This window comes from Aquarana catesbeiana, linkage group LG07 (assembly GCF_042186555.1).
Source record: "Aquarana catesbeiana isolate 2022-GZ linkage group LG07, ASM4218655v1, whole genome shotgun sequence".
Lineage (NCBI taxonomy): Eukaryota > Metazoa > Chordata > Amphibia > Anura > Ranidae > Aquarana > Aquarana catesbeiana.
In genome coordinates this window covers 168,748,611-168,772,639 of record NC_133330.1, presented here as the reverse complement: position 1 = coordinate 168,772,639, position 24,029 = coordinate 168,748,611, and the positions used below count along the sequence as shown (strand labels likewise).

Here is a 24,029-nt window from a genome sequence, read left to right as displayed (position 1 = left end):
TGAGCCAACATCCGACGGAAAAAATCCTAGGATTTTGTTGTTGGAATGTCCGATCAATGTCCGACCGTGTGTACGGGGCATTATAGCGACAGCCACCACTGTCAGAATACACTTATCAGTGACAGCAGTTGCAGCTGATCATCCAGAAATTTTACGACTTGCTCTAAAATGTCAGAGATTGAAAATGGTGTACCAAGTGGATGGTCTGTAAAAAAATAAAGAAAGAAAAGAGACATCTGCTTTAGTGGTACAAACACAGCTGCTACTGACAAGAGAGACAGAATTTTTTGATGCCTGTGTCAGACTTTATTATAAATACTAAATTATGCCATGGTGATTTTTGCTAATTTATTAAATGCAAGGACAGCATTGCAGTAAATACTGTCTGAAGTATGCACGTTGTAAAATAAAACCAAATGTGCTCGTAATTAGTTTGTTGTCGTTGAATAACTTTAAGTTCATTGTAATGTGTCTTTTTTACCAGAGCAATTTTTCTCTGCTCACTCTATTGCAATTTGCTGTGCATAGAGAGCAATATATACACAGCAATGCCTCCAACACCATAAATAGTTAACCCTTACTTATTAGTGGGTTATTGTGCTGCTGATTAGCATGTAGAGTCTGCAGAGATCTACAGGCTCTTTTACACAGGTAGTCAGAGGGTAATTAAAACATATGGTTGAGCCACGGTTCTACCTCCCCCTGACCGCCCAGCTAAATACTACTTTTGCAGCCAGATGGGGCTTTTCACATGCCGTGGCTGCAATGCCTTACTTCGTGGCCATTGCAATTTTAACCCAGCTTGCATAACTGCCCTTTAAGTTCAATGGAAGCAAGTCACAACCACCAGCCAAATGCTTGGCTCCAGTTGCAGTGGGGTAATACAAAATCCCCCTTGAAATTAAAAAAAGAAAAAACAGACATTTAGGAGGTCTTAGGATCACCTACTGAACACCTTGCAGCCGCTACTCTGCTGTCCTTTGAAAAGCAATCCATTACCATGGTAAATAATAATCATTACCATAAGAGCACTTTCACACTGGGGCGGGGGCGGCGTTGGCGGTAAAACATCGCTATTATTAGTGGCGTTTTACCGTCGGTATGCGGGCGCTAGCGGGGCGGTTTTACCCCCCGCTAGCGGCCGAGAAAGGGTTAAATACCACCGCAAAGCGCCTCTGCAGAGGCGCTTTGCCGGCGGTATAGCCGCGCCCTCCCATTGATTTCAATGGTGAGGAGCGGTAAAGGAGCGCTATACACACCGCTTCGAAGATGCTGCTGGCAGGACTTTTTTTACCGTCCTGCCAGCGCATCGCTCCAGTGTGAAAGCCCTTGGGGCTTTCACACTGGGATGAAAGTAGCGGCACTTTCAGGTCGGTTTGCAGGCGCTATTATTAGCGCAATAGCGCCTGCAAACCGCCCCAGTGTGAAAGGGCTCTAAGGTTAATATTCATCCAGTGTGGTCTGTACATAAGTGTAGTGTTGATCAGGATGCCAGCAGTTAAGATATATTCACAGGATATAATAAAAGGCCAGAAGAACCCTAACAAACTATGAGGAATGCCTAGATAATGTTATATTGTTGTGCTATCAAGCACTATATGGGTGGATGGATTTAGAGGAAGTAGATCTGTAGAGGAACACCTACGTATTTTATTCATACTGGGGTTGATTTACTAAAACTGGAGAGCGCAAAATCTGGTGCAGCTGTGCACAGAAACCAATCAGCTTCCAGTCTTTTGTCAAATCTTAATTGAACAAGCTTAATTGAACAAGTTAAAAGCTGATTGGCTACCATGCACAGCTGCACCAGATTCTGCACTGTCCAGTTTAAGTAAATCAACCCTACTGCCTCATCTGTATGATTATGATTGCAGTAATCTAATTCATGCATATATACTGCAAATGCATTTTGCACTGTGTAATTTACACTCTGTAGAAAAACGTAGTAGTCCTGTAAATGGGAATAGTCACACAAACCTAAAAAGAGTGATTTACATGCAGATTAGCATGGATCCTGTGTATTAAAGTAGAACCCCTGGGCACAGATTTTTGTAAGTTTTAAAGTGTAAAGAAATATTTCCTCTTAGTTGTAATAAACAGTCCAAAGTTTGTCTTATTCTGTGCATTTTTATATTGTGCATAGCCAGACTGTATATCCTTTATTTTCACATGGTGATCTGGCCAGTAAGTCTGTTATTTTTTATTTTTTTTGTAAAACCTTAGTTTCTTAACTTCTCTTTTTTTTTTTTTTTTTTTTTTTTTGGATAAATGCCAGTAGTGACATTTGTTTCCACTTACGGACAGTGGTGTCACTAGGGTTGGTGTCACCCAGTGTGGAAAAAATTGGTGTCACCCCCCCTTCCACCAACTATAGTCCCCCCTCAGTACAGACTCCCCCCTCAACTAACTACAGACCACCCTCAGTACAGACCTCCTTCCCTCAGTATAGACTTCCCCCTCAGTACAGAACCCCCTCACTAAGTACAGACCCCCTTTCCTCAATAAAGACCCCCACACTAAGTACAGACCCCCTCCCTCAGTATAGACCTCCCTCCCTCAGTACAGGCACCCCCTCAGTGCAGACCCCCATCAGTATAGACAGCCCCCTCAGTGCAGACCCCACCATCAGTATAGACACCCCCCCTCAGTGCAGACCCCCTCATCAGTATAGACAACCCCCACCTCAGTGCAGACCCCCCATCAGTATAGACACCCCCCCCCCTCAGTGCAGACACTCCCATCAGTATATACAACCCCCTCAGTGCAAACACCCCCATCAGTATAGACACCCCTCTCCCCTCCCATAGCACGCCCCCTTCCAATGTCCATCTACATACTGTATAGTAAAGTGTACATACCTAAGAACAGCGCAGATGGATATGCTGTACACAGTGGTGTGTGTCCCTTGGGCTTCTCCTGTGTGGATGTAAATGGAGAGGAGGATGACACAGCTTCGGTCCGCTTCGCTGAGGGAGGAGATAGCCAGCGAGACCCGAGAGAGTAGGGCAGCGGGCAGTGTTAGCGGTGCCACTACCCACGAGTGTCACCCCTCTGGCAGGTGTCACCTGGGTGCGGCCCTCACCCCTTTAGCCACGCCACTGCTTACGGAATTTAAATGTTTGTAATGTTGTATTATTGCTTCCCCTGCCCCCAGTTACATTTTCCAGTCTTATACTCAGCTAACCGTGACTGAAATGTAACTGCAGGATCCCCTTTAAAAGGGAGAAATCTAAAGTGCTAATTTTAAAGGTTAATATGCAAGTTATTGTCATAAAAAGTGTTTGGGGACCCAGGTCCTGCCCCAGGGAACATGTATCAATGCAAAAAAGTTTTAAAAACGGCCGTTTTTTCGGGAGCAGTGATTTTAATAATGCTTAAAGTGAAATAATAAAAGTGAAATATTCCTTTAAATTTCATACCTGGGGGGTGTCTATAGTATGCCTGTAAAGGGGCGCATGTTTCCTTTTTTTTTTCCTTTAGAAATGTCATTTTGCTCTTGGACTGTTATAAACACGGGAAACATGCGCTACTTTACAGGCATAATATAGACACCCCCCAGGTATGAAATTTAAAGCAATATTTCACTTTTATTGTTTCACTTTAAGCATTATTAAAATCACTGCTCCTGAAAAAATGGCCATTTTTAAACTTTTTTTGCATTGATACATGTCCCCTGGGGCAGGACCCGAGTCCCCAAACACTTTTTATGACAATAACTTGCATATTAACCTTTAAAATTAGCACTTTGGATTTTTCATGTTTGTGTCCCATAGACTTTAACGGTGTTCGCGTGTTCGAACAAATTTTTTGCTTGTTCTGGATGCGAACCGAACAGGGGGGTGTTCGGCCCATCCCTACCTACAGGTATGGCAATAACAAATTACAAAGCTGCACAGTTTTTAATATCTGCTGAGACCCCTTGATTGCATAGGCTAATTTCTGGAAGGATTGAACTTGGCCTTTTAAGCTGGTATAGGGGTAGGAGTATTATACATTTTTGTCTACTGATTTTTTTACTTTGTCAAATTCGCTTAGGAAGTGAAAATGTTGAAGCTGAAGAAGAATATCAGAAAAACAACCAAGCCAGCTGGGTTCAACGCATGTTCATGGCTCTAATAAGTGACACTGCCCTATTCAACACGCGTGAAGGAAGAGCTGGAAAAGTGCATAACTTCATGCTTGGTTTAAACCTTAATGCGTCATATCCATTGTCTCCTTTAACACAGTTTTGTTCCCAAGAGTCTGTAGATGAGGATGCATTGGATCTAGCAGTTGCAGGTAAGTCTGCTTCCTTAATCAAAGTGCGTACTAATTTCTTAATGTATTTCCTTTAAGCTGTACTCTGGGATAAGCAAAAATTGTCTAAATACAAGAGGCATGTGTATTCTTACTTGATATTTTGTGTGCTTTGTGTATTTCTTCCAGTCTAGTAAGGATTCCGAGGGGACCACCCCCACGCCAACATTTTTTTTAAAAACGGCATGGGGGTCCCTCCGAAATCCATACCAGACCCTTATTCGAGCATGCCGCCTGGCAGGTCAGGAAAGGGAGGGGACGAGCAAGCGCCCCCCCTCCTGAACCATACCAGGCCACATGTCCTCAACATTGGGGGTACGGGTGCTTTGGGGCAGGGGGGCTCTGCGCCCCCCACCCCAAAGCACCTTGCCCCCATGTTGATGAAGACAAGGGCCTCTTCCCAACACGCCTTGCCCAGTGGTTGTTGGGGTCTGCGGGCAGGGGCCTTATAGGAATCTGGAAGCCCCCTTTTAACAAGGGGACCCTCAGATCCCGGACCCCCACCCTATGTAAATGGGTATCAGGTACATCATACCCCTACCCATTCATCAAAAAAGCTGTGAAAAGTAAAAAAAAAATTAACAAGAGCAAGTTTTTGCCAATTCCTTTATTAGTAAAATAGCTCTGAGCCGCCGTCTCTCCTGATGTCGTCTCTCCCGGTGTCCTCGCTTTCTTCCGCTGCCGCCTTCTTCTTCTCTGCCGTTGCCGGTTACCTGATAAAAAAACAAAAAAATGCTCTTGTCACGTAGCTGTCTTCTTCCATTATGTTCCCTTCTCTCCGGCGCCACTTGTATAGGCATGGGGCGTGGCCATCCAATGACGTCGCTCGGAGAGCCCGCCCCTTGTGATATGTGCCGTCACAAGGGGCGGCCTCTCCGGGCAAAGTCATTGAATGGCCATGCCCCATGCCTATATAATAGGTACCGGAGAGCAGGGAACATAACAACGGAGGAAGACAGCTACGCGACAAGACCAGCTTTTTTTTTTTTTTTTTTTTAACAGGTAACTGGCGACGGCGAAGAAGAAGAAGACGGCGGCAATGACGCGAGGGGGAAGAAGAGGATGACAGCTTGGGGAGAAAACAGCAGCGTAAGAAGGCGACGACATCAGGACAGACGGCACCTCAGAGCCATTTTACTAATTAAGGAATTGTCAAAAACTGTCTCCTGGGTTTTTTTTTTTCACATTTCACTGCTTTTTTGGTGAATGGGTAGGGGTACCATGTACCCGATACCCATTTACATAGGGTGGGGGACCAGGATATGGGGATCACCTTGTTAAAGGGGGCTTCCATATTCCGACAAGCCCTCTGACCGCAGACCCCAACAACCACCGGGCAAGGGAAGAGGCCCTTGTCCTCATCTACATGGAGGCAAGGTGCTTGTTGAGGGTATGTGGCCTGGTATGGTTCAGGAGGGGGGGTGCTCGCTCGTCCCCTCCATTTCCTGACCTTCCGGATTTTGGGGGGGACCCCCACGTAGTTTTTTTTTTAAATTTTGGCATGGGGGTCCTCTCAGAGTCCATACTAGACCCGAAGAGCCTGGTATGGAACTGGGGGGGACCCCACTCCTTTTTTTTTTGTAAATTTTTTTTTGCCAGCAAATTTATTTTATTTTATTCAACTCAGCTTTCAGCGGGAACCCCGCTGACAGCTGATGACTCATCGGTTGCTAGGGATGCAGCAGCCGGCTTCCCGATCCCTTCTTAGCAACCAGTTTTGTACAGTGTGTTTTACAGTGCATTGCAACTTCAGCCCCGGAAGATTTGGCTTCTCAATGACCAGAGCACTTTTTACAATTTGGCACTGTGCTGTTTTAACTGGTAAGTGCGCAGTCATGCAATGTTGTACCCAAACAAAATTTGTGTCCTTTTTTTCCCACAAATAGAAAAAGAATTTTCTACTTTTTGTTATAAAAAAATCCAATAAACTCATTCTTTTTAGTCATACATTTAGGTCAAAATGTATTCAGTCACATGTCTTTGGTAAAAAACAATGTCAATAAAAGTATATTTATTGGTTTGCGCAAACTAGGGTACATTTTCTGGAATTTATGCAGCTTTTAGTTTGACTACCTATCCCATTTTTTGAGGTCCTAAAATGGCAGGGCAGTATGACCCCATTTTGAAAAGTAGACACCCCAAGGAATGTGCTGAAAGGCATGTTGAGCCCATTGAATATTTTATTTTTTTGTCACAAGTGATTGAAAAATGACATAAAAAAGAAAAGTTACACAAAGTTGTCACTAAATGATATATTTGTCAAATATGCCATGGGTTTATGTGGAATTACACTCCAAAATACATTCTGCTGCTTCTCCTGAGTATGGGGAGACCACATGTGTGAGACTTTTTGGGAGCCTAACCGCATACAGAACCCCGAAAACCAAGCATCACCTTCAGGATTTCTAAGCGCATACATTTTTGAAATTTTTTATTTCACTCCTCGCTACCTATCACTTTTTTTTTTTTTTTTACTTTATTTTATTTTATAGAAATATCATCATACAAAAAACAAAACGTATATTTACATTACATCTCAACGAAAACATATCATTATACCTTATACCCTCCCCCCATTCCACCCAAACCTTGTATCCAAGGTATCGTTGTCTTCATGTCCCCACCCCTTTTTATTTATTGAGTTATTGCCTCAACATAACTCCATGATTTTTTAAACTCCTTCCACTTTTCCCATTTGTCTTTACAGTCTGCCCCATTTTGTGCTTCCTCCCCTCTATCATCTAAACTCTCCAAATTATATATTTCATTAATGCAAAATACCCAATCCCAAATTTTAGGGCTATCTACTTCCTGACATTTTTTTGGTATAAGACTTTTTGCTGCATTGATCAAGATGGGAATTAAGGATCTTTTATATTGCTTAATAGAGACTTCTGATCCATGAAACAAACATATCCAAGGATCTTCCGGTATTTCTTTGCGGGTGATTTTCTTTATTAGTTGTAAAACCTTCTTCCAATATTTTTAAATAGTGGGACAATCCCACCATATATGTGGCATTGTTCTTGCTGCCTTACACCCTCTCCAGCACTCCGAGGATATCTCCGGTTGAAATGTACTTATTTTATCTGGCGTCACGTACCACTTAGCCAGGCACTTGTAGTTCATCTCAACCATTTTAGTATCTACCACAGAACTATGTGCAAGTATCATAATTTTATCAATAGTGTCTTTATTACATCGTGACCCCAATTCGTTTTCCCATTTTTTGATGTATGGCCGAACCTCCAGGTCATCTCTATCTGATAATATTTCTTTCTCGAACATCACGGGACACAGAGCCACAGTAATTACTGATGGGTTATATAGGTATCACTGGTGATTGGACACTGGCACACCCTATCAGGAAGTTCAACCCCCTATATAATCCCTCCCCCTTGCAGGGATACCTCAGTTTTTACGCCAGTGTCTTAGGTGATGGACGTGTAAAGATGTCCTGTGCTGAGCTCCAAAGGGAATATCCTATACTGGGGCAAGCCAGGCGAACCGGATCCATTCAAAGTGTCTTTTCATGGCCGAATTGAATGGTACCCGGGCCTCGTGTCCGAAGAAACGAGGTTTTACCCGTAATGCTTCTCTTTTTAGAGAGCTGGACCCCGCAGATCAGAAAATGGCTTTAAACTTCCTAATTTCTGGCGAGGTGCTTTACGGTCCCAGAACTGTTGGATCCCCCTACTGATGGGGGCCCCAGTCTCTGACGTTTTTTTCAAACGGAGCACACCGTGAGAGGTGAAGATTGGGTCTGTGTAAACAGCACCCTGCGGCTGGATAAGGTAAGAGGAGATTCCACAGAATTTTTGAGTTCTAGTGGCTTTTCTCCTTTAAGGTAAATGCATGCTATGCCTATTGTGACCACCGGGGGCTGCCAAGAGCACAAACCTACACATGCTGACTGACTGTCTCAGGTGTTCAGTGCTGATTATGTCCCAGCATCTCAAAGCAGGCTGCAAGCAGGTAAGGTGGAAAGAGGGATTTCTCATGTTTGAATGTTCCCCCCAGGCTAGAGAGGGGCCACAGGGGTCTAGAAAGTGGTTATACCACCCGGGCTCTGCGGCCTAATGGCCACCATCTCTGAAGATAGCCATTCAGGCAGATCTTGTTATCAGCCTCCCTCCTTCCCCCCCCCCCATCCCCAGCCTTTCTCCAGAAGCATGACAGGAGAGTCGGCAGTGCGGGAAGCGCTCGTTTTTTTCAAAACTCGAGGGGGGGGGCGGTAGAGGAGGGGGCGGGACGTCAGCACAGAGTGTTTAGACTCCCACTCAGGCCAGCTGCAGGCTATTAAAGGCACTCTGTACAGGTGCACTCAGCCTTCTGAGAGACACAGAGCTGACGGTCGCATGTAAGGTGGGACACAGGCATTCTCCTAGGCAGCATTTACTGAAGTAACACCAGACTGAGCATTGGGTAGCAAGGCTTTTAGCCAGACTACATCGCTCAGCGGGCAGTGTTCATTTGTATACCTCACACCTTGTTGCTTTGCACTATGGGTAGAAAAGGTTCAAGCACCCCAGGAACCAGAGACACTAGGGGATCTCGTTCAGGTTCTGAGGGCCCCCTGTCGGCAGCATCCTCCCCCCCTAAAGATGGGCCAGGGACGGCTAGCCAGGGAGAGCCATCGGGGTCAGGGGCTACACCTGCTTCTGGCACTTCAGCCCCTGTATATATTACACAAGAGGTTTTTTCCTCAACCATTAATGGTCTAGAGGAAAGATTAATGGCCGTGATTACGTCTTCACTCAGTGGAAGAAAACGCACTAGGCTTTCCTCTGTTCCCCAAGACCCTCAGACAGAGGAGCTCTGGGATAAAGGAGATGAATCCCTTTCAGAGGATCGGGATGGGATGGATGATTCCTCTTCGGAGGATTCAGGTGGAGAGGGACCCTCTGCGACTTCCCAAGAGGAGAAAGTCTTAGTGCAGATCCTCACTGGATTGGTCCGCTCCACATTTAAGTTGCCCATACCTGAAACTGCTAAAGAATCCTCTTCTGCTTTGGGGTCACTGAAACCTTTCCAAGCAGCACATGCTTTTCCTGTTCATACTTTACTTGAAAAGCTTATTTATTCTGAGTGGGATCACCCAGACAGACGTTTTTTTCCGCCGGGAAAGTTTTCAACACTTTATCCGATGGAAGAAAAGTTTATTAAAATGTGGGGAATACCGGCTATTGATGCCGCCATTTCCTCCGTAAATAATAGCCTGACTTGTCCTGTAGACAATGCTCAGATGCTCAGGGATCCTGTAGATAAAAGGATGGAATCCCTATTGAAGGATGTTTTCTCCTTAGCAGGATCAGTGGCCCAACCTGCAGTAGCAGCGATTGGAGTCTGTCAATACTTAAGAGACCATGTTAAGCACTGTCATCAAAGTATTACCTGAACAGCAGGCCCAGGGGTTTGCTAACCTTCCAGCGGCCTTATGCTTTGTGGTTGACGCCATTAGAGATTCTATCGTGCAAACCTCCCGTCTTTCACTGGGGTTGGTGCATATACGTAGAATCCTATGGTTGAAAAATTGGTCAGCCGAAGCACCATGTAAGAAGCTACTGGCTGGGTTTCCATTTCGTGGTGCAAGGTTGTTTGGAGAGGACTTGGATAACTATATCAAGAGAATCTCTTGTGGGAAAAGCACTCTCTTACCTGTCAAGAAGAAGAGTAAGCGTCCCTCTTTCAAACGGACTCTTTCCCCAGCGCCGGGGGCTTCAGCCTCCAGGCAATCTCGACGGCCGCCTCCATCGGGGTCCAGAGACAAGAGTCAACCCCAGGGACAAAAGAAGTCCTGGGGAAAGAAGCCTACTAGGCAAAACACTAAGACCTCTGCATGAGGGGGCGCCCCCGCTCACTCGAGTGGGGGGAAGACTGCGACAGTTCTCAGAGCTCTGGCACGAGGACTTCCAGGACAAATGGGTAGTCTCCATGGTAACCTTAGGGTACAAGCTGGAGTTTCAGGAATTCCCTTCTCCTCGGTTCCTCAGATCAAATGTTCCCAGAGACCCAGAGAAGAAGCAGTCGCTCCTTCTAGCGTTAGAGCGACTTTTGTCGCAGGAGGTCATTATGATAGTTCCCGCAAAGGACCAGGGATTGGGCTTCTATTCCAACCTTTTTACGGTCCAAAAGCCAAATGGGGATGTCAGGCCCATTTTGGACTTAAGGGATCTGAACCGATTCCTAAGGATTCAATCCTTCCGCGTGGAATCAATTCGAACAGTAGTTCCCACCCTGCAGGGAGGAGAATTTCTGGCATCAATAGACATCAGAGATGGACAATAGAAAAAATAGTGTAGCGCTGGACTATAAATACGCATATAATGATGTATGCGAGTGGGCGAGACCCCATAAATGTGTAAATAAAATGACTAATAAAAGACCATATAACATTTAGTCTAAATTAATCAAATAGATATATAATGACATTTGAAAATCAATCAAGTGCACCCGCATTAAGTTTAAAGATCAGAAAATATTAGAAAAGTGAGTTCTAAAATTGTGACAAACTAAAAGTGAATGAAGATAAACCAATGTGACAGCAAAAATGGATACAAATATTATGTCAACATAAACCATCTAATCACTAATAGTGCTGATTTTAGTGATCGCAAATGAAAAGAAAATGAATACAGTCCCAAAAATGTCAAACAGGTCCCAAAGCGTAGTGACACTTCCAACACAGAGTCTGGTTCAGTATTCCACCGCAGCTGTTGCCCACCACCAAGGGATAAAAATTGGAGGCTTACCGGACAGCCTGCGACCACCCTTATTCAGGGGGGTCAAAACAGGCTCAGTAGAAATATGTGAGTCCGGATGATATCCTCACCAATGTTCTCCAGGTGTTCTCCAGATATCTAACATGTCAAACCAAGAGGGGCTTCCAAACAGGATGCAGCTAGGACTTATCCATAGGATGCAGCAGAGTATTGGCCATAAATGACCCCAGAAAAAGAGAAAAAAATACTCCGGTAGTGCAGAGCAATCTGGCCAGTTTATTAAAAATTCATACAAACAAGTAAAACGAAGTTCTGACGGGGAGAAATGAAAACAAGCTCCACCGCCGTTTAAAATCCAATCGCGCATGCGCGACCCGTGCTCACGTTGTGACCCTACGGCCGTTTCGTCACAACTGACGTCATCAGGGGTACGTGGCCACGCTCGCGCATGCGCTTTAAATACAGAAGCGGCAAAGCGACTTAGCTCATTCATTGGCTGAGGGGGAACGAGAGTGGGTGATGATGCTATCTTACTCATCAGCCTAATGAAAACCACCCATGCATATATCTTTCCTTATTGTGAACCTGGAAAAGATAAATAATAAAAAGCAGAACTATATGCCATGCTACGCCATCTGGTGGCTACAAAAAAGAAGTGCAGAACACACTCCAAAAATTCTTTATACGTGTGGAAACATTAAACAGCTTCCAAACTCGGGGGTGTGTATTCCACACTACCATCTAGTGGCGAAAATAAAATAATTCACTGATATAAAAAATATCATAAACTGCACAGGATTAATATGCTAAACTGCACAGAATTAATATGCATAAAAACCAAAATAAATATGGGTGGATTTAAGTTCCCCATCAGCCTTATCTTCCATATAAAAAAAAAATGTATACATAGACATGATTACATTATATTAAAAGCATCCTCATGTGTATATCAAAAGAAAAAGTGACACTTAATTATCCAAAAATATCTAGGGGCACATAATAGATATATCTATGTTAATGAATTATCAAATAAAAATACATATTAAAGAAGAGGAAAAAAAACGGGAGGGGGAATCATCTGTAAAAATTTCATTTCAACTGTTATGAATCAACCATAGAAAGATTCCTTTCAATTATTGTTAATGAAGCAATTGATATCCCACTCTATGTTCAACCCATTCGGGGCATGGGAACCCAATCTGTAGATCCAGCTGGTTTCGGATCTAGAGATGGTTCTTTTTCCATTACTTCCCCGCCAATGGGGAACATACTTCTCAATGCCGATAAACACAGTTCCCTTAGGATTCCTACCGTGTACTGCATCGTAATGCCTAGAGACACTGTGTTTATCGAAGCCCTGCTTAATGTTGGTGATGTGTTCCGCCAACCTCACATTAAGTTTCCTAACAGTACGGCCAACATACTCCAACCCACATGGACACCTCAGCAAATATACTACACATTTGCTTGTGCATGTGATAAGTGATTTGATGGAGTATGTGGCACCCGTACCACTAGAGGTAAATTCCGTTATTCTCCTGTCTCGTAATGAGTTGATACTGCAAACATTACATCTCCTACAAGGGGAGAATCCTTTTAAGTCCCCAAAGAAAGTGAAAGACAGCTGATGTCGCATCATTGTACACCTCTATATCCCATAGTCTAGGACACGAGGCTGTGCGTCATTTCCTCTATCGAGACTCCAGTATCTCCATCACGCAATGTAATTTCGTGATGGAGCTACTGGACTTCTCGATGGAGCATAACCATTTCTGGTATGGTGGCACACATTATCTACAAACGAAGGGAGTGGCCATGGGAGCTAAATTTGCTCCCAGTATGGCCAACCTCTTCATGGCCAAGTGGGAGGAGGATGTGGTATTGAAGGACAGTCCTCCCCAGCTGGTCATGTGGAGGAGATTTATTGATGATGTCCTATTCATCTGGGACGGCGACATCAATTCTGTGACCACCTTTTTATCAGCACTTAACAATAATGATAGAGGTATATCACTTACCCATGAGGCTAGTTCCACTCAAATACATTTTTTGGACTTAGCCATCACTATTGTTAATGATACCATTACTACTTCGACCTATTTCAAAACAACGGATAGGAATAGTTTCATACCACTTGACTCTTGTCATCATCAGTCCTGGCTATCTGCCGTGCCTAAGGGCCAGTTCCTGCGTTTGAGACGAAATTGCTCTGATGTTAATGAGTTCCATAGGGAGGCCTTGAATTTGAAATCGAGGTTTCTGACCAAAGGTTATGATGCTGCTGTGCTGGACTCCCTAATTGTGGATATAGGGAACAGGGAGCGTGAGGAATTATTGCGTGATAAACCCCCTCAGGTAGAAGACAGGGAGGATTTTGGGTTGGCCTTCATTACAACCTATTCAAGCCAACACTGGGCCATTAAAAGAATTATAAGAAAACATTGGTCCGTTATTAAAAATGATCGAGTCTTGGGACCCCTTTTGTCTGATAAACCGAGAGTTTTATTCAGGGGGGCCACCAGTTTTAGACATTTGTTGGCACCAAATATCCCTGTCCCACCTAAACGCCCCACTTTCTTTGGGGACTTAAAAGGATTCTCCCCTTGTAGGAGATGTAACGTTTGCAGTATCAACTCATTACGAGACAGGAGAATAACGGAATTTACCTCTAGTGGTACGGGTGCCACATACTCCATCAAATCACTTATCACATGCACAAGCAAATGTGTAGTATATTTGCTGAGGTGTCCATGTGGGTTGGAGTATGTTGGCCGTACTGTTAGGAAACTTAATGTGAGGTTGGCGGAACACATCACCAACATTAAGCAGGGCTTCGATAAACACAGTGTCTCTAGGCATTACGATGCAGTACACGGTAGGAATCCTAAGGGAACTGTGTTTATCGGCATTGAGAAGTATGTTCCCCATTGGCGGGGAAGTAATGGAAAAAGAACCATCTCTAGATCCGAAACCAGCTGGATCTACAGATTGGGTTCCCATGCCCCGAATGGGTTGAACATAGAGTGGGATATCAATTGCTTCATTAACAATAATTGAAAGGAATCTTTCTATGGTTGATTCATAACAGTTGAAATGAAATTTTTACAGATGATTCCCCCTCCCGTTTTTTTTCCTCTTCTTTAATATGTATTTTTATTTGATAATTCATTAACATAGATATATCTATTATGTGCCCCTAGATATTTTTGGATAATTAAGTGTCACTTTTTCTTTTGATATACACATGAGGATGCTTTTAATATAATGTAATCATGTCTATGTATACATTTTTTTTTTATATGGAAGATAAGGCTGATGGGGAACTTAAATCCACCCATATTTATTTTGGTTTTTATGCATATTAATTCTGTGCAGTTTAGCATATTAATCCTGTGCAGTTTATGATATTTTTTATATCAGTGAATTATTTTATTTTCGCCACTAGATGGTAGTGTGGAATACACACCCCCGAGTTTGGAAGCTGTTTAATGTTTCCACACGTATAAAGAATTTTTGGAGTGTGTTCTGCACTTCTTTTTTGTAGCCACCAGATGGCGTAGCATGGCATATAGTTCTGCTTTTTATTATTTATCTTTTCCAGGTTCACAATAAGGAAAGATATATGCATGGGTGGTTTTCATTAGGCTGATGAGTAAGATAGCATCATCACCCACTCTCGTTCCCCCTCAGCCAATGAATGAGCTAAGTCGCTTTGCCGCTTCTGTATTTAAAGCGCATGCGCGAGCGTGGCCACGTACCCCTGATGACGTCAGTTGTGACGAAACGGCCGTAGGGTCACAACGTGAGCACGGGTCGCGCATGCGCGATTGGATTTTAAACGGCGGTGGAGCTTGTTTTCATTTCTCCCCGTCAGAACTTCGTTTTACTTGTTTGTATGAATTTTTAATAAACTGGCCAGATTGCTCTGCACTACCGGAGTATTTTTTTCTCTTTTTCTGGGGTCATTTATGGCCAATACTCTGCTGCATCCTATGGATAAGTCCTAGCTGCATCCTGTTTGGAAGCCCCTCTTGGTTTGACATGTTAGATATCTGGAGAACACCTGGAGAACATTGGTGAGGATATCATCCGGACTCACATATTTCTACTGAGCCTGTTTTGACCCCCCTGAATAAGGGTGGTCGCAGGCTGTCCGGTAAGCCTCCAATTTTTATCCCTTGGTGGTGGGCAACAGCTGCGGTGGAATACTGAACCAGACTCTGTGTTGGAAGTGTCACTACGCTTTGGGACCTGTTTGACATTTTTGGGACTGTATTCATTTTCTTTTCATTTGCGATCACTAAAATCAGCACTATTAGTGATTAGATGGTTTATGTTGACATAATATTTGTATCCATTTTTGCTGTCACATTGGTTTATCTTCATTCACTTTTAGTTTGTCACAATTTTAGAACTCACTTTTCTAATATTTTCTGATCTTTAAACTTAATGCAGGTGCACTTGATTGATTTTCAAATGTCATTATATATCTATTTGATTAATTTAGACTAAATGTTATATGGTCTTTTATTAGTCATTTTATTTACACATTTATGGGGTCTCGCCCACTCGCATACATCATTATATGCGTATTTATAGTCCAGCGCTACACTATTTTTTCTATTGTCCAATTTTGTGTGCCCTTGTATTGGGGTTATTGTGTTTTAGCTGCAGGACTCACTTCACGTTTTAGTCAGTTTTTTTTTTTTTTTTTTTTAACACTGAGCGCAATTTCTCCCTATTCCTTTTCTTTTTTTTTTATTTAAAGACATCAGAGATGCATATCTGCATGTGCCCATTTTTCCTGCTCATCAGAAGTGTCTGCGCTTCGAGGTAGAAGGGTGCCATTTCCAGTTTGTGGCTCTGCCTTTTGGGATAGCCACTGCACCTTGAGTGTTCACAAAGATCTTGGCTCCTCCTCTGGCCAGATTAAGGGCTCAGGGTATAGCTGTCATAGCATACCTAGACGACCTGCTCTTGATAGACCGGTCGGTAGCCTCTTTGAATGGAAACTTGAGGACCACGGTCAGGTATCTAGAACACCTGGGTTGGATCCTCAACTTAGAAAAGTCTTTCCTAAAACCAGTAAGAAGACTGGAGTATTTAGGTCTGATTATAGATACAAGCCAGGAGAAAATATTTCTACCCCAGGCAAAGATCAATGCTTTGAGAGAGCTGATTCTGACAGTAAGGACCAAGAAGGGTCCCTCAGTCCGCCTTTGTATGAGGCTACTAGGGAAGATGGTGTCTTCATTCGAAGCAGTTCCCTATGCTCAGTTTCACTCAAGAATGCTGCAACACAGTATTCTGTCGACCTGGAACAAGAAGGTTCAGGCATTAGACTTTCCGATGCACCTGTCGCATGCGGTGCGTCAGAGCCTCAATTGGTGGCTCATACCCGAAAACCTGCAGAAGGGGAAATCCTTTCTACCGGTTACCTGGACGGTGGTAACAACAGATGCCAGTCTGTCAGGTTGGGGAGCAGTTCTGGAACAGGCTGCGGTCCAAGGGGTATGGTCCAAGACAGAGAGGACCTTACCCATCAACATTCTGGAGATCCGGGCGATACATCTAGCTCTAAAAGCCTGGACTATCAGGCTACAGGGTTGTCCGGTCAGGATCCAGTCCGACAATGCCACAGCAGTGGCTTATGTCAATCATCAGGGAGGCACCCGGAGCCGAGCTGCTCAAAAAGAGGTGAACCAGATCTTAGTCTGGGCAGAGATGCATGTGCCATGCATATCGGCAGTTTTCATCCCGGGAATAGAGAATTGGCAGGCGGACTATCTAAGTCGCCAGCAGTTACTTCCAGGGGAATGGTCTCTGCATCCCGACGTCTTTTGGGCCATATGCCAAAGATGGGGGGTTCCAGATGTAGATCTCTTTGCATCCCGATTCAACAAAAAGATAGACAGATTTGTGGCAAGGACAAAAGATCCTCTTGCATGCGGGACGGATGCGTTGGTGATTCCGTGGCATCGGTTCTCACTGATTTACGCATTCCCGCCTATTCTGCTACTACCACGACTCCTTCGCAGGATCAGGCAGGAAAGGAAGTCGGTACTTCTGGTGGCCCCCGCTTGGCCCAGAAGGACTTGGTATGCAGAAATAGTAAGGATGACGGTTATCTCAGGGTCCAGTGTTCCATCCTGCCTTACAAACGCTAAATTTGACGGTTTGGCTATTGAGACCCACGTTCTGAAGAGTCGTGGGCTCTCAGGTCCTGTCATATCTACCTTGATTAATGCAAGGAAGCCAGCTTCCAGGATGATTTATCATAGAGTCTGGAAGGCTTATATAACCTGGTGTGAATCCAGAGGTTGGCATCCCAGGAAATATGTCATAGGTAGAATCCTTGATTTTCTACAGATGGGATTAGAGATGAAGCTGGCCTTGAGTACCATCAAGGGCCAGGTTTCTGCTTTATCAGTATTATTTCAGCGGCCACTTGCTTCGCATTCTTTGGTCCGAAACTTTATGCAGGGGGTGATGCGTCTTAATCCTCCGGTTAAAGCGCCCCTAAGCCCCTGGAACTTGAATTTGGTCCTGGCTGTGTTACAGAAACAGCCTTTTGAACCAATAAGTCAGATTCCTTTGGTCTTGTTGACAAGGAAATTAATTTTTCTGGTGGCCATCTCTTCTGCTAGAAGAGTATCAGAATTAGCAGCTCTTTCCTGTAAGGAGCCTTATTTGATTATACACAAGGATAGAGTGGTACTACGCCCTCATCCTAGTTTTTTACCGAAGGTGGTTTCTGATTTTCATTTAAACCAAGACATTGTTCTACCTTCCTTTTTTCCAGATCCCTGTTCTCCGGAAGAGAGATCTCTACATTCGTTGGATGTAGTAAGAGCAGTTAAGGCCTATCTAGGGGCAACTACTCAGATCCGCAAGACGGATGTTTTGTTTGTGCTGCCAGAGGGCCCCAATAGAGGACAGGCAGCGTCAAAAGCTACCATTTCTAAATGGATTCGACAGTTGATCATTCAAGCTTACGGTTTGAAGCAGAAGATTCCTCCGTTTCAGATCAGGGCACATTCCACAAGGGCTATTGGTGCTTCTTGGGCAGTGCATCACCGGGCCTCTATGGCTCAAATCTGCAAGGCCGCAACCTGGTCTTCAGTTCATACATTCACCAGATTCTATCAGATGGATGTGAGAAGGCATGAGGATATCGCCTTTGGGCGTAGTGTGCTGCAGGCAGCGGTACAGGGTCCTCAGGTCTGATTGCACCCTACTTGGTCGTGGTTCCCCCCCCTCAGGTAGCATTGCTCTGGGACATCCCATCAGTAATTACTGTGGCTCTGTGTCCCGTGATGTTCGAGAAAGAAAATAGGATTTTTTAAAACAGCTTACCTGTAAAATCCTTTTCTTTCTAAGGACATCACGGGACACAGAGGTCCCGCCCCTCTTCTAATACACTATATTGCTTGGCTACAAAACTGAGGTATCCCTGCAAGGGGGAGGGATTATATAGGGGGTTGAACTTCCTGATAGGGTGTGCCAGTGTCCAATCACCAGTGATACCTATATAACCCATCAGTAATTACTGTGGCTCTGTGTCCCGTGATGTCCTTCGAAAGAAAAGGATTTTACAGGTAAGCTGTTTTAAAAAATCCTATTTTTATATGTACGGGCTACATTACTCTTTGATTTTTCTCTCAGACAAAGCCGCTCCAGCGGCCTCTAGTCTTCACCGTATCTTATTGGCTGAGGCAGTTTCTCTACAAACTGACTTAACTGGAGGTAACGCCATGCATCTATCACCATTACGTCCATGTCCAATTTCAAATCTTGAAAAGTGCTTATTTTACCCCTTTTTATTATATCTTTCAATTATGCGTTTTCTTTTTTTATCCAATTCCCTCCCACCGACCCTTCCCCCGGTGCAAAATACTCGTTTTCCTTTAAAAAGATCAAAGGTAAGTTGTAGGCCCAATTATTTTGTGTATGGTTCGTGTCCCAAATTTTTAGTGCAGTGCGTGTTATTTCGTGCGTGTTCACTCCCAATACCCTGTGCTGTGGGGGGGGGGGGGTTCAATATCATACGTGTTAATTGTGTACCACTCATTGCATTTTCTATATTAACCCACCTCTTTTCATTTACCTTTTTTGCCCATTCCACCACCCGTGTAAGTACCACAGCATTATAGTACTTTTTAAGGTCCGGGACAGCTAAGCCCCCTTGTTATTTCCCCCTTTCTAGCACCACGGCTGCAATTCTTGTTTTTTTTATTATGCCATATAAACTTCGAGATTAAGCTTTTTAAAGTTTTAAAATATGTTTGAAGAAGTGATAAAGGCAGCATTTGAAACTTATATAGAATTTTCGGCATCAGCACCATCTTGACCGTATTAATATGCCCTATCCAGGAGAGAGGTCGTGTTGATATTTTTTTTATTTCCTGCTTGATTTCATCTAGCAAAGGGATATAATTTATTAGGTATATTTTCCTTAATGAGTCAGTCAAACTGACTCCTAAGTATTTTATTCCTTTCTCCATGGAAAATGAAATTCTTCATTGTAGTTTCGCTTCTTCCTGTCTGCTAATATTGATGTTCAAGATTTCAGACTTGCTAAGGTTTATTTTGAGATTTGAAATTTCTCCATATTTTTTCAATGCCCCCAGCAAGTTTGGAATCGTGATCCTTGGATTTGAAATATAAAACAGCACATCATCGGCATATGCTGCCCAACTTATGCTCTTCTTTTCCCATCCAATCCCATTGATATCTGGGTTATTTCAGATTGAAGCCAGCAGGGGTTCCAGTGTCAACACAAACAAGAGTGGCGACAGCGGGCACCCCTGCCTAGTTCCATTTTCCATTACAAATGGGGAAGAGGATACACCGTTCACCTTTACCGAGGCGGACGGGTGATTATCTAGCACTTCAATCCATTGGATCATTCTGGGACCAACGCCCATGACTTCCAATGTTTTTATCATGAGTCCCCAGTCTACCCTGTCGAATGCTTTTTCGGCATCTATCGACAGGAGTAGACCTGGTGACCCATTCAGTTTAATGGCCTGTAGGAGGAGCAGCGTTCTCACACCGTTGTCCCTCCCTTCTCTTCCTGGTATGAATCCGACCTGATCCGGGTGGACCAGGTCGGTCATCCATTCCCTCAGCCTAGTTGCCCATACCTTTGCATATAATTTAGTATCTGCATTTAACAAGGCTATTGGCCGATAATTTGAGCAGAGCGTGCTGTCCTTCCCCTCCTTCAAAATAACCGTTATTGATGCAGATAGTGCCTCCCTTCCCATTTCAAAGTTCACCCCAAACCCGTTCATATACTGGTACTACCTATCACAGTTTCCAAGGCCATAAAATGCCAAGATGGCTGAACCCCCCCAAATAAACCCATTATGGAAAGTAGACTCCCCAAGCTATTTGCTGATAGGCATGTTGAGTCCATGGAATATTTTATATTTTGCCACAAGTTTCGGGAAAATAATAATTTTTTTTTTTTACACAAAGTTGTCACTAAATGTTATATTGTTCAAACATGGCATGGTTATTTGTGGAATTACACCCCAAAATACATTCTGCTGCTTCTCCCGAGTATGGGGATACCACACGCTTGAGACATTTTGGCAGTCTAACCACATACAGGACCCCAAAAACCAAGCACCGTCTTCAGGCTTTCTAAGAAAGTAAATTTTTGATTTCACTCTTCACTGCCTATAACAGTTTCGGAGGCCATGAAATGCCCAGATAGCACAAACCCCCCCACACACACACAAATGACACCATTTTGGAAAGTAGACACCTCAAGCTATTTGCTGAGAGGCATGTTGAGTATTTTGCAGATCTTACTTTTTATCACAAAGTTTTGAAAAAAGAAAAAAAATACATTTTTTGTTTCTTTCTTAATTTTCAAAAACAAATGAGAGCTGCAAAATACTCACCATGCCTCTTAGTAAATACCTTGGGGTGTCTACTTTCCAAAATGGGGTCATTTGTGGGGGTTTCAGGGCCTCCGTAACTGTGATAGGTAGTGAGGAAGTGAAATCACCATTTTACACCCTTAGAAAGCCTGACGGTGGTGATTGGTATTCGGGGTCCTGTACACAGCTAGGATCCCAAAAAGCCTCACACATGTGGTATCCCCATACTGAGGAGAAGCAGCAGAATGTATTTTGGGGTGTAATTCCACATATGCCCATGGCATGTTTGAGCAATATATCAATTAGTGACAACTTTGTGCAAAAAAAAAAGTTTGTAATTTTCCTGAAACTTGTGGCAAAATATAAAATATTCTATGGACTCAACATGCCTATTGGCAAATAGCTTGGGGTGTCTACTTTCCAAAAATGGGTCATTTGGCGGGGGGGTTCAAACTGTCCTGGCATTTTATGCACAACATTAGAAGCTTATGTCACACATCACCCAGTCTTCTAACCACTTCAAGACAAAGCCCTTTCTGACACTTTTTGTTTGCATGAAAACATTTTTTTTTTTTGCTAGAAAATGACTTTGAACCCCCAAACATTATATTTTTTTAAGCAAAGGCCCTACAGATTAAAATGGTGGGTGTTTTTGAAAAAAAAAAACACTTTATTTTATTTTAATAAAACAAAAGCACACTATATTGCCCAAATGTTTGATGAAATAAAAAAGTATGATCTTATGCTGAGTACATGGATACCAAACACTACATGCTTTAAAATTGCGCACGATTGCGCACGATTGCACAGCGGCGACAAACTGCATACATTTTTAAAAGCCTTTAAAATCCTTTACAGGTTACCAATTTATATTTGCAGAGGGGGTCTACTGCTAAAATTACTGCCCTCAATCTAACCTTTGTGGTGATACCTCACATGCATAGTACAATTGCTGTTTACATGTGACACCAGACCGATGCTTACGTTCGCCTTTGCACGGGGGGACAGAGGTGCTTTTTTTTTTATTATTTAATTTTGCTTTTTTTATTTTTAAACTGTTCCTTTCATTTTTTTTTAATTGTTATCTTAGGGAATGTAAATATCTCCTATGATGGCAATAGGTAGTGACAGGTACTCTTTTTTTGAAAAAAATGGGAGCTATTAGACCATACATCTCTCCTCTGCCCTCAAAGCATCTGACCACACCAAGATCGGTGTGATAAAATGCTTTCCCAATTTCCCAATGGCGCTGTTTATATCCGGCAAAACCTAAGTCATGAAATGCTTGTAGGTTCCGGTTTCTTAGGCCATAGAGCTGTTTTCAGCCATTCTAGTCTCCGATCAGCTCTATGGTCAGCTGGCGGAACCATCAGCTGCATTCTCGGGTTCGCTGTTGAGACAGAAGAGCCCAAGAAAACCATGGAAGATGGTGGGGGGGAGGGTTCCCTCCCACTGCTTGTAAAAGCAGTCTAGAGGCTGGTTAGCCACTAGGATTGCTTTTACATGAAAGTCGACCACTGGCTGAAAAGAATAATACCATGATGATACCTAAACCTGCAGGCATCATTCTGGTATAACCACTCAAAGTCCAGCAGCATACCAGCACATTGCTGGTCCTTGTTGGGCATATATTGTAATGTTCTTTTTTTCATGCAGCCTGTAGGCTGAACGAAAAATAGATTGATCGGTGGCTATTCCCACCATTAGAATACCGCCCTTTATCCACCCACTTCTAATGATGGGCATACATGCACCATTTTTTTTTTTTTTTTTAACTGTGGTGGTGAAATCACCTCCTACAGTGCTGGAGTTGCTGATTTACGTATCATGAGCGCAAATGCTGTTGCTGTCAAGATGAATAAATCAGTGCTGTCGATGAATGGCGTACCTGCTAAGCAAATGATGGTTAACAATAAAACAAAGTAACATTACAGTATAACAGTAAAACATAGTAAAAATAAAACTTTTTTTAATGCAATCTGTGCCTAAAAAGTATATGCCGAAGCATAGGGGCAATGTTAGGAGCAAATCACTCCTCCACCCCTGCCCCCATGCTTCGGCATATATGCTCTTTTTTTTTTTTTTTTTACTGTGGTAGTAAAATCACCTCCTACAGCTCTGGAGCCACGGCTTTATGTATCGTGGGAGCAAACGCTGTTGCTGTCAGAATAAATAAACTCGTGCTGCAGCTGAATGGCGTACCTGCTAAGCAAATGATGGTTAACAATGAAACAAAGTAACATTACAGTATAACAGTAAGGCATACCATACCAACAACTGGTCATTGAGGTCCACCCCTCCCATGTTAAAGTTGTATTCGTGGACACAGAGGGGCTTCTCCACAACACCAGTCGCCATAAGAATTTGGACTGTCGTATCTGTGTGAAGGGAGAACAGAACGAAAACATTCTGTGAATCCCTCCACTTCACTGTTAACAAATTATTACATTTCTAGCAGGCTCTCTCCCCCGTCTAAGTCGGGACTCTACAAGCCGTTGGGGGAAGCCCCGGTGATTAGATCGCACGGTGCCACATGCGCCAATTACACAATCAAAAAGGTGACTAAAAAGTGGAACACTTGTGTAACAATTGTCCACGTAGAAATGGTACCCCTTTCTGAATAAGGGTGACACCATGTCCCACACAATCTTACCAGCGCTCCCTATGTAGTCTGGGCAGTTCTCCGGCTCCACGTGACTATGTCTTCCCTCGTAAACCATAAAACTATATGTATAGTCTGTTGCCCTGTCACAGAGCATATGCATCTTGACCCATTATCTGGCACGCTTGCTGGGAAGATACTGTTTGATAGACAAGCGGGCAGAAAACGTAATCAGGGACTCATCAACGCAGACAACTGGATCGAGAGTAAACAAGGCTGCAAACTGCTGGTTGAAGTGGTTTATGAGGGGCCGAATTTTTTTGAGCCGGTCGTATCCAGGGTCACCCCGAGGACGACAGAGTTTATTGTCATTGAAATGCATGAACCACAAGATCTGCTCGTATCATGTCTTGGTCATGGAGGCAGAGAACACGGGCATATGGTGAATTGGGTCAGTAGACCAATATGACCGCAACTCACTTTTTTTTTTTAACTATGCTCATGAGGAGGGATAGG

The 24,029-nt window shown here is 43.5% G+C and overlaps 1 protein-coding gene across 1 annotated transcript in view; it reads left to right on the top strand.

The window, feature by feature from the left end:
• The window catches only part of PLA2G4A (phospholipase A2 group IVA), a 396,740-nt gene that overhangs the window by 302,216 nt on the left and 70,495 nt on the right, over positions 1 to 24,029 (top strand). The window contains 1 exon segment of the mRNA XM_073592869.1: positions 4,036 to 4,278. Coding sequence (XP_073448970.1) covers positions 4,036 to 4,278 — 243 coding nt within the window.